Raw genomic sequence first — 12,061 nt, forward strand, 5'->3', positions numbered from 1 at the left:
CGAGCTTGATGATTGGCGTAATTCGATGAGCTATTGGAAAGGAGATTTTCAGTATAAGGAAACAATAAAAAGTTTCTTGTCGAACACGCAATGGAAGAAGTTGAGGGATAGTGTTTTCGGAAACTTTTTTCGATTACAAGGTGTGAAGTTCTGTGGTAGACTTATTCATTGTGTGTTGCTTTCAGAAATTATAAGCAATGACTCGCATTCAATGACATTCAAGGTTTGTGATCATGAAGTGAAGTTTACACGTGAAGCGTTCCAGATAATTACTGGGTTGAAATGTTCTTCTTCAGTGGACTTCAAAGTTTTACGTGAAAGAGAGAATAGGCTTTCGAAAGTCTACTTCCCTGGAAAGGATAGAATCGAGTTAGGCAATTTGTGGTATTTTATTACTAGTCACCCATATGGTACAACTGCATCATTTGTAGGCAGCCATGACGATGCGGTGAAGTTGGCAACAATTTATTTTGTTGAATCTGTGTTGATGGGGAAGCGCAAGAATCGGAATGCGTCTGAACGGGTAATGAAAATCGTAGATGACGATGAACTCTGCTCTTCTTTCAATTGGGGCTCTCTTTATTATGAAAAGTTACTAAAATCATTGAAGAGCTGCTTGAAGCCCAAACAAAATACTTCAGACAATGAGAATGAGAAAGAGAAAGATAAAGAGAAGGACAGTTATACTATACTTGGCTTCCCTTTCGCCTTCTGTGTTTGGATTATGGAAGTATTCCCAATTTTTCAGGAAAAATAATTTGTGAACTTCAGAGAATGTGGGTTCCCCCGGATGCTATGTTATTCAGATATGAAATCTCCACATTATGACACCCTATGTAAAAAGTACTTCCATAATGAAAAAGTAAGTTAACAAGATTACTAGCTATTTTTTTATTTATGTGTTTTAGTTCTGAATACTTACGTTTTTTTTTCTTATATAATAGTTGTATCAGTTTCTCGAGATGGTACCATTTCTTTCTTCTGAAGTAGATGCGGAGCCCACTAGTGTGCATGTGCCATTGTCTCAAGATCAAAGTTCAATGCCTTCAACACAATTTAATGAAGTCTTGCTTAAGGAAATTGTTAACGTAGGTTTTCTGTCTTTGAATACCATTAGTTTTTTATTTACTTATTTTTGCTTAAGAGACTTTTTTGTGTTTATGGTTTTTAATTCAGATATTATCGGAGAAGTTCAAAAAGGATATGGAGGTAGAATGTACTATAATACATCAAAAATAGCTTTATCAGAAAAAAGAATTCAAAATGACATCAAGGTAATATCCTTAATTTCTGTGCTTGTAACTCTAAGTTAAGGACACCATGTCCTTAATTTTTGAGCTTGTGACTCTCAATTTAGGACTTCCTATTCTTAACTTTTGAACTTGTAACTCTAAGTTCAGGACTACATGTCCTTAACTTTTTAACTTGTAACTCTACGTTCAGGACTACATGTCCTTATTTTTTGAACTTGGAACTCTAAGTTAAGGACTACATGTCCTTAATTTCTGTGCTTGTAACTCTAAGTTAAGGACCAAGTGTCCTTAATTTGTGAGCTTGTAACTTGAAGTTTAGGACTACCTGTCCTTAACTTTTTAACTTGTAACTCTAAGTTCAGGACTACATGTCCTTAACTTTTTAACTTGTAACTCTAAGTTCAGGACTACATGTCCTTAATTTCTGTGCTTGTAACTCTAAGTTAAGGACCAAGTGTCCTTAATTTGTGATCTTGTAACTTGAACTTTAGGACTACCTGTCCTTAACTTCTTAACTTGTAACTCTAAGTTCAGGACTACATGTCCTTAACTTTTTAGCCTGTAACTTTAAGTTCAGGACTACCTGTCCTTAACTTTTTAACTTGTAACTCTAAGTTCAGGACTATATGTCCTTAACTTAATAACTTGTAACCCTAAATTCATGACTACACTGTCCTTATTTTTTTAACTTGGAACTCTAAGTTCATGACTACCTGTCCTTAATTTCTGTATTTGTAACTTGAAGTTTAGGACTATTTATTCTTAACTTTTTAACTTGTAACTATAAGTTCAGGACTACATGTCCTTAATTTTTGTGCTTGTAACTCTAAGTTAAGGACCAAGTGACCTTAATTTGTGAGCTTGTAACTTGAAGTTTAGGACTACCTGTCCTTAACTTTTTAACTTGTAACTCTAAGTTCAGGACTGCATGTCCTTAACTTTTTAACTTGTAGCTCTAAGTTCAGAACTACATGTCCTTAACTTTTTAACTTGTAGCTCTAAGTTAAGAACTACATGTCCTTAACTTTTTAACTTGTAACTCTAAGTTCAGAACTACCTGTCCTTAACTTTTTAACTTGTAACTCTAAGTTCAGGACTACATGTCCTTAACTTTATAACTTGTAACTCTAAGTTCAGGACTACATGTCCTTATTTTTTTTAAGTTGGAACTCTAAGTTCAGGACTACCTGTCCTTAATTTCTGTGCTTGTAACTTGAAGTTTAGGACTATTTGTCCTTAACTTTTTAACTTGTAACTCTAAGTTCAGGACTACATGTCCTTATTTTTTGAACTTGGAACTCTAAGTTCAGGACTAACTGTCCTTAATTTCTGTACTTGTAACTCTAAGTTAAAGACTAAGTGTCCTTAATTTGTGAGCTTGTAACTTGAAGTTTAGGACTACCTGTCCTTAACTTTTTAACTAGCAACTCTAAGTTTAGGATTACATGTCTTTAATTTTTGTTCTTGTAACTCTAAGTTAAGGAACACTTGTCCTTAATTTGTGAGCTTGTACCTCTATATTAAGGACCAATGTTCGTAACTTATAAGCAGCTAACATTCTGATTCTTATTTTAAATACTATCTCACAGGCTTTAAAGAAAAACCTAGGATCAAAGATTGATACTTTATTGAAGCTTCTTGGCAAACCTCATGAAAGGACCATAGAGAGAGAACCTAGTGTTCCAATTAGCAAAGATGCAATTGATGATCAATGTGATGATATATATGTGCATGTAGAAGATCATCATGAAAGCGATTATAGAGATGCGCATCTAGAAGATGAAGCTGATATTGGCATCGAAATTGGGAAATGTTAGATATAGTTTTTGAATTTGTTATCATTGAAATTTATATTCAATAGCATAATACATATAAACTTTTTTGTGATTATAAATGTGTGTAGAATCTTTTGGTAGAGTGCAATTTCAAGATGGAATGGAATGTCAAGACCAGGAAAATCCAAAAGAGACAAGTATAACAGACATAATTTGTAAATCTGGAGTGCAATCTCAGGATTTAGAAAATCCATTGGGAACAAGTATAAGTGAGATTGTATGCAAATGTGTTGAAAAAATATATGATCTATCTACACCTCTCTCACTTAAAGAGAAATTTGGAAATCAAAATGATGCCAATCAAGGTTAGATGGAATTTTCATGACATGTTGAATGTTAGTTTTAGTAAACTATTAGTAACAAGTATTAATTGTAAATGTTACAGAATCTTTTGAAACTGCAAGGAAAGAAGATGGAGTGGACTATCAAGATGATGAAATTTCAAAAGAGAGAAGTGGAGGACAATCTCAAGACATAGAAAATACCCAAGGAACAAGCATAAGTGAGATTGTTTGCAAATGTATAGAAGGAACGTATGATATCTCTACACCTCTCTCTCTTACAGACAATATTGGAAGCCAAAAAAATTCTAGTCAAGATAATGATTTAACTGGCATGATCTTGACAGTTGCAAAAAGTTAGACGGAGTTTTTTTTTCATCTTATACATGTTTATTTTAATCAAAGATTAGTAACAAGTACCAATTGTGTTAGCTCCTGTAAATATTTTGCAGAATCTTATGAACTTGCAATCGAAGAACATGGAGAAAAATTGCAAGATAAAGAAAATGCAAGCAATATGTCAGCACTATTGTCTGTTAAAGAAATACAAAAAGGCAGCGTGGCCAACACAAGTATTGATTGTGTCCTTAATATTGTATTCATAATTCAAATTGTCAGGACATTTCAAAAATTATGTCCTTAGTTTTTGTATTTTTATTTGATAATTCATAGAATTGATGACTTGCAGCAAACTAATGTATATGTAGTGTTGCTTGCAGAGCAAAACAAAAATGAAGCCGTTAACCAATATACTAGGAAAAGGAAGAGAGATAGTATTTGTTTTGATGGTCCATCATTTGCTATTCTTACTCCTACTCCTCCGCTACACAAATGAGCATTGATGAGGGTTTGTCTATGGAGGTTGAAGGAAATGTTGAAGAAGAGCTTGGTCGAGGGAAAAGGAATAATAAGCTTAGTTGGCAATTGAAATCTCCTTTTGAACAGAAAAGAAAAAGAAGAACATCGATGGCGCACAATGAAAATACTCCTAAGTATACACGCTGGATAAAATCAAAATATACTCGTACATGTATTTTTCATTATGCCAAAGATGATGAAAACTTATTGAAGAAATTCATTGGGTGGTTGGGCAAGGAGAAATGGAAAGGTCGCAAAAAAGTGTAAGTCCCTAAATGTATTCATTATTTCTTAATTGCTTACATTTGTGTCTTGAACTTGTAATTTTAAATTCAGGACTAAGTGTATTGAGCTTCCAACTCTAACTTCATGACTAAATGTCCTAAATTTTTGAGCTTGTAACTCTAAGTTAAGGATTAAGTGTCCTTAACTTTTGAGATTGTAAGTCTAAGTTCAGGACTAAGTGTCCTTAACTTTTTAACTTGTAACTGTAAGTTAAGGACTACCTGTCCTTAATTTTTGAATTTGCAACTCTAACTTCAGGACCAAGTGTCCTTAATTTTTGAACTTCCACTATAAGTTCAAGACCAATTGTCCTTAACTTATGAGATTGTCACTCTAAGTTCAGGACTTTAATTTATGAGCTTGTAAGTCTAAGTTCAGGACCAAGTGTCCTTAACTTTTGAACTTGTAACTGTAAGTTAAGGACTACCTATCCTTAATTTTTAAATTTGCAACTCTAACTTCAGGACCAAGTGTCCTTAATTTTTGAACTTCCACTCTAAGTTCAGGACCAATTGTTCTTAACTTATGAGCTTGTTACTCTAAGATCATGACTAATTGTCCTTTAATTTATGAGCTAGTAAGTCTAAGTTCAGGACCAAGTGTCCTTAACTTTTGAACTTGTAACTATAAGTTAAGGACTACATGTCCTTAATTTTTGAATTTGTAACTCTAACTTCAGGACCAAGTGTCCTTAATTTTTGAACTTCCACTCTAAGTTCAGGAACAATTGTCCTTATCTTATGAGCTTGTTACTCTAAGTTCATGACTAGTTATCCTTTAATTTATGAGCTAGTAAGTCTAAGTTCAGGACCAAGTATCCTTAACTTTTAAACTTGTAACTGTAAGTTAAGGACTACATGTCCTTAATTTTTGAATTTGCAACTCTAACTTCATGACCAAGTGTCCTTAATTTTTGAACTTCCACTCTAAGTTCAGGACCAATTGTCCTTAACTTATGCGCTTGTTACTCTAAGTTCATGACTAATTGTCCTTTAATTTATGAGCTAGTAAGTCTAAGTTCAGGACCAAGTGTCCTTAACTTTTGAACTTGTAACTGTAAGTTAAGGACATCCTGTCCTTAAATTTTAAATTTGCAACTCTAACTTCATGACCAAGTGTCCTAAACTTATGACCTTATTACTGTAAGTTCAGGACCAAGTGTCCTTAATTAGGAATTGAGGCCTAACTTATAAACTTTCTAACTTTGATATTTTCAATATTTTCAGGGGACAAACTGATATATATGTTGAGGATAATGGTGTGAGAAAGAATCCATATAAATTATACCATAAAAAAATCACTAGAAAAATATTCTTCCTTGAGCTTGCAGATAGTAGATTTGTACTTAATGATAAGGTTTGATAATTCACAAGGCATTTGTTTTCTTTCTTCTTAATTTATTATTTTTTAATTATTTATGACTGATGGATTTTATTTTTATTTTTTTGCCTTTTTATGAAGCATATTGACATTGCCCTGTATTATTTGAGAAAGAAGGATTGCTACCACTCTTGCGCCCATCCTTTTTGTTGCACAACTACAGATATACTTTTTGATAACTATATGCTAACTGTGTATAAGGATTTCAATGAAGATGCTTCAGATTTATTTTGGTGTGATGATAATCAGTTGGTTCTCACATCATATGTGTGGGGTGACGATCGTAGATGTGGAATTGCTTGGACAGGGGTTGAAAAAATCTTTTTTCCATGTCGGCTTCCTTCAGAAGATAATGATGTTGTGACACATTTTCTTTTGGGGGTATTGGACTTGAATGAGAGAAAGATTGATGTGTACGATTCTATATATAGTGAGCCATATGAGCAAGGAATGAAACACATTGAAATGTATGCACGCATGATCCCCCACTTGCTAAAGTTCTCAAAGTTTAAGAAAAATCACAAGTCTTTTGGAAATGCATTCTACAAATTTGATATTCAGTGGCAAAGATCACCACACCAAACTGGATCGTACGTGTTGTCATTTGCTATATAATTTATATGTACTTTAGATTTATTTTATTAAAGATATTGTTTAATTGACTCCATATTTTTCTTAGGACTGATTGTGGTACATTCCTAATCAAGTATGTGGAGTTGCTGATGATGGGAAAGGATGTGGGGAAATTCCAACCTGAGGACATATCAAACTTCAGAAAAGAACTTGCAACAAATCTTTGGGTACATGGAGAGTGGAAAAGAAATTCTGGTTATGATACACCACCAGAAAATGTCGGCGACGACTATGATAGTGAAAATGAAACTTTCTGCCCAAAGGAGCTGTAGTGTAGTTGTAAAGAAAGTCAGCTGTAGTGAAATTGGTATAAAATAATTGTAAAGAATCCATATGAATTCTGAAATATCCTGTAAATTATCACAAGGCACTTTATTTTGTTTGCATAGCATAATTTTTTGGTCACAGCTATGCTAAATTACAATTTCAGCAGTAATATGAAGGCATCGTGTTATTAATTTCTTTCTTTCTATTAACTATTGATTTGTCCATTTTTTCACAGTTTTAAAGGGCCAATCTTTGATTAAATTGTCTTGAAGTTTTTAGAAATTCAAAGCAACACACATTGATTGTTGTAGAACTTCAGAATCTGTTAACTACATCCTTATTTGTTAAAGGATGAAAATAATATTCAGGACATATTTTTTTAAATGCGCTAAACTTCTGGAATATAGACAATAAACTGAGATTTTCAGAAGTTAAGGACATTTTAGAAATTTATGTCCTATATATTAGATTCATACTTCAAATGTTCAGGACGTTTCAAAAAATTATGTCCCGAAGTCTACTTGTACCAATCTCATTTTAAAAATAAGATGTAGCAAGCTGTGTTTAGCAAGCTGCAGATGTCAATTTTATAACTAGTGATTTGTCCATTTTAAATTGCCAGTTTTTTATTAAATTTGTAGAGATATAGCAAAAGATACATTGATTGTTGTAGAACTTCAGGACATTATGTTCATAAACGTCCTGATTTGTTGAAGGATGAAAATAATATTCAGGACATATTTTTCTAAAATGTCCTGAACTTTTGGAAATCTAGATAATAATCTGAGATTTTCAGAAGTTAAGGACATTTTAGAAATTTATGTCCTTAATATTATATTCATACTTGAAATTTTCAGGACTTGTAAAAGATTATGTCCTTAAGTTTTACTTGTACCAATCTCATTTTAAAAATAAAGATTTAGCAAGTTGCAGGCGTCAAATTATATAAAGAAAAGGACTTTCTTGTTTACTTACGGCAAGAATAAAATCCCATAAACAATAATTGGTGCGACAAAGGTAAATTGAACTCCCAGAAAAAGAAAAAGAAACAAAGAGCAAGTAAGTGCAAAGAAACTTTAAAAATTCAGGACATCTTTTATATAACCATCTGCTAATGTTTACTTGCTCAAATAAAAACAATCTAAATGAATTCAATTTATAGCAAAAACTTAAAAGAGTAGATAAACATAAGTGGATATATCTATTATTCTCTATGCTTCGTTGAAAATGGATGGACTACCGGAGAATATATACAAGATGTTCTATTATGACCAATTCTGTTGCAACGACCACATTTGAATGTTATTTTTTATGATTCGGTAGCTGCAATATGCCTTTTCTTCTGCCTTCTACCTGGCGGGACTTTGAAATCTGGAGGTTTAATGATTTGTGACTTAACACTCTCTGGTACAACCCAAGAATCCGTATGTCCTATAGGATGTATTTGTCTTTCATATGTTTTCAGCCAAGATTCCTTTAAGTACCAGTCCGAGCAGAAATTGGACTTCTTGATGTTTCTCTTCTCGATAGCTGCAATTGCATGTATACATGGTAATTCATCAAATTGAAACTGAAAACAATCACATGTTCTTTTGTTTAAGTCCACCAAGAAAGTAATTCCTTCTTCCTCAACTCTAGAACGCCATGAATCAACAGGGAAGACCTTCAAAGTTGAAAAACTATAAGTTAGTACATTATGTTAAATTATCATTAAAATAATAAGCTAAAGTAAGAACATAATACTTACATTTAAAGTAAAAGCTAAATCTATCTTTTTCTTCAATTCCTCTTCTACCCAACAAGAAACGTCATAAAAAGTTCCTTCTACTTCATTTCTTCTTTCATAAAACCAACGTTGTAGCTTCACTTGGATGAAATCCATCATTCTTAATATAGGCAACTCCCTTGCTTCTAATAGCACAAAATTCATTTACTCAACTATGTTTGTTGTGAGCATATCATATCTTCGTCGTGGACTACAAGAACGTGCCCACCTTTCCGGTGGTTCTTCCATCAAGTAGTCAAAAGTCTTTTTATCAACTTTTGCTATATCTGACATGTATAGATCAAATTCTTTACGCCTGTATACTCTTGCAGCACTTTGAAAAATTTTTATGACCTCACTTTTCACTTTCCTTTGCTTTAGGTTCTGCTCCAAATGATAGATACAAATCCCATGGTGGCTTTCAGGATATACCTTTGCAATGCCATGTGCAATAGATTGATGCATCTCCGATAAAAAAATTAAATTGTCATGGCTCCCAATTGCATTGCGAAGCCCACTAAAGTACCACTCATAGGAATTGTTATTTTCAGATTCTGCAATTACAAAGGCTAGTGGGAATATTTGGTTATTTGCATCCTTTGAAACTGAAATCATTAAACACCACGATATTTTAACTTCAAAAAAGTTGCATCAACAGCAATCACTGGTCTACAATGATTCCAACCAACTATTGATGATTCATATGCATAAAACATATAAAGAAACCTGAAAATACAGTTTAACAGAAGGTTAAAAATACAGGACACCAAATCCTTAATATTTAACAGAAGGTTAAAAATACAGGACACCAAATCCTTAATATTTTCACTGCACATATCAAAGTTAAGGACACAATGTCCTTAACATTTTCAGTGCACACATCAAAGTTAAGGAGAACTTGTCCTTAACTTTTAGAATGCACACATCATAGTTAAGGACACCATGTCCTTAACTTTTACAATGCACACATCAAAGTTAAGGACACCATGTCCTTAACATTTTCAGTGCACACATCAAAGTTAAGGACACCATGTCCTTAACATTTTCACTGCACACATCAAAGTTAAGGATACCACATCCTTAACATTTTTACTGCACACATCAAAGTTAAGGACACCATCTCGTTAACTTTTTCGATGCACACATCAAAGTTACCTTAAGTTTTTCACTACATACATTCAAGTTAAGGACACCATATCCTTAATATTTTTACTGCACACATCAAAGTTAAGGACACCATGTCCTTAACATTTTCACTGCACGCATCAAAGTTAAGGACACCATGTCCTTAACTTTTATAATGCACACATCAAAGTTAAGGACACCATGTCCTTAACTTTTTCACTGCACACATCCAAGTTAAGGACACCATGTCCTTCACTTTTATAATGCACACATCAAAGTTAAGGACACCATGTCCTTAACTTTTTTACTGCACACATTCAAGTTAACGACACCATGTCCTTAACATTTTCACTGCACACATCAAAGTTAAGGACACCATGTCCTTAATATTTTTATTGCACACATCCAAGTTAAGGACACTATGTCCTAAAGTTTATAAAACAGACTAATAAACTCTTTTTGATTGTTTACATGTTGTTGTCGTCTATCTGTATGTTAGTGTATGTTCCCGGATTTTTACTTTTCATCATATACAAGTATGAAGACAATAATTCATAATTCTCTTCAGGAGTTCCTCTTATTAAAGCTGAAGTACGTTGAATAGCACGCCACGCCTTGTGATAACCAATGTCTAGTCCATGCAATTTTTGCATTTCTGCCATGACAAAGGCTGGTGTAACTTCAAACCTTGGGTCTCGAAGATTGTCGATAATGTAACCACTAATCAACTTTGAAGTTGCATGCCTTTGATCAGCTTTCATAGTGTTAACTGAGCAGTCATGATTTTTCTCAATCTTTACTATCTTGAATAGTGTTGAATCTTTAATTCTGAAAGCACGCACATACCACCCACACCTATCATCATTGCATTTCAACGAATATCTTATTGAGCTTGATCTAACAATCTTGAATTCAAAATGTCCTTTAATTGCTATATTGAAAAAACAGTTAATTATACTCTTCTTTTTGTCAAATATTGATCCCACTTTTATTTCATCCAACGAAGCATTTTCTCTTAATATCGTAGTTGGGGATTCTTTTTGTTTCGAATTTGAGCTTTGTCTAGTTAGTTGAGTAAAGGTTTTTTCAACAACTCCTTCTATTACCGGTGCACTCTCTAAGACTTGAATACCCAAAGCTTGTTCGTTGTCAATCTCTATAATGTTGTGTCCATCTACTTGAATAGAATCAAATGTTTGAAGCACCTCTTCAGTTATTGGTTGAGCTTCAACCACATCTATTTTCATTATCTGTTGGCATTTGTCTTGATTGTCTTGTTGAGTTTCTGTATTGACATGTTCAAAGGTGCTTGTAGAATCAAAAACTCTTTCTGAAATATCAATAATGAAACGACAGCCCTTGAATAGTGAATGACTTTTTAGTAACTCTATACATGTGTGAAGATCTAAATCTTTGGATACAAGTATTCCCTTGCTTGTTCCCAGATTGATATCAAACCATATCATTGCTTCAAACTTGTCTCTATCCAATTCAATAACTTCAAAGACCCGGTTAATGAAATCTTCAAATTGAATTGCCTCAGGTACTAGAACAAGCTTTGTTTGATGATCAAGATACTTATAGTCTGCAGTCCATCTACCATTAAAAGCAACTATAATATATATTGTATCCATCCTGCAAGTCAAGAAAATGGAAAATTCAGGACATATTTATACAACAATTGTAAAGTTAAGGACAAGATGTCCTAAACTTTATCAATACAAATTGCAAAACACAGGACACTATGTCCTTAATATTTAGAACAACAGTCATGAAATTAAGGATATCATGTCCTAAACTTTATCAATACAAGTTGTAAATACAGGACACTATATCCTTAATATTTACACAGTAGTCATGAAGTTAAGGACATCATGTTCTAAACTTTATTAGTATAGGTTGCAAAAACAGGACACTATGTCCTTAATTTTTACACAGTAGTCATGAAGTTAAGGACATCATGTCCTAAACTTTATCAGTACAAGTTGCAAAAATAGGACACTATGTCCTTAACTTTGATGTGTGTAGTCAAAATGTTAAGGACATGATGTCCTTAACTTGGATGTGTGTATTGTAAAAGTTAAGAACAAGTTGTCCTTAACTTTGATGTGTGCATTGTAAAAGTTAAGGACAAGTTGTCCTTAACTTTGATGTGTGCAGTGAAAATTTTAAGGACAAGTTGTCCTTAACTTTGATGTGTGCAGTTTAAATGTTAAGGACAAGTTATCCTTAACTTTGATGTGTGCAGTGAAAATATTAAGTACACGGTGTCCTTCACTTTGATGTGTGCAGTGAAAATATTAAAGACATAGTGTCCTTAATATTGAGAACAACAGTCATGAAGTTAAGGACATCATGTCCTTAACTTTATTAATACAA

At 33.1% G+C, this 12,061-nt stretch overlaps 1 protein-coding gene across 1 annotated transcript; it reads right to left on the reverse strand.

Moving 5' to 3' along the window:
* Positions 1–8,101: 8,101 nt before the first annotated feature.
* Positions 8,102–8,722, reverse strand: LOC107788873 (uncharacterized). The gene is made up of 2 exons (XM_075250826.1): positions 8,540–8,722; positions 8,102–8,455 (listed from the first exon to the last, which is right to left on the reverse strand). The coding sequence occupies exons 1-2, from the start codon at positions 8,720–8,722 to the stop codon at positions 8,102–8,104; spliced, it is 537 nt and encodes a 178-aa protein (XP_075106927.1).
* Between the last annotated feature and the right edge of the window lie 3,339 nt (positions 8,723–12,061).

This window comes from Nicotiana tabacum, chromosome 4 (assembly GCF_000715075.1).
Source record: "Nicotiana tabacum cultivar K326 chromosome 4, ASM71507v2, whole genome shotgun sequence".
NCBI classification, from domain to species: Eukaryota; Viridiplantae; Streptophyta; class Magnoliopsida; order Solanales; family Solanaceae; genus Nicotiana; species Nicotiana tabacum.

Coding starts and splice junctions, on each gene's coding strand:
- LOC107788873 (XM_075250826.1), bottom strand. CDS start 8,722: ATGAATTTTGTGCTATTAGAAGCAAGGGAGTTGCCTATATTAAGAATG. Junction 8,456..8,539: donor ATTTAGCTTTTACTTTAAAT/GTAAGTATTATG, acceptor TCAACTTTGAAG/GTCTTCCCTGTTGATTCATG.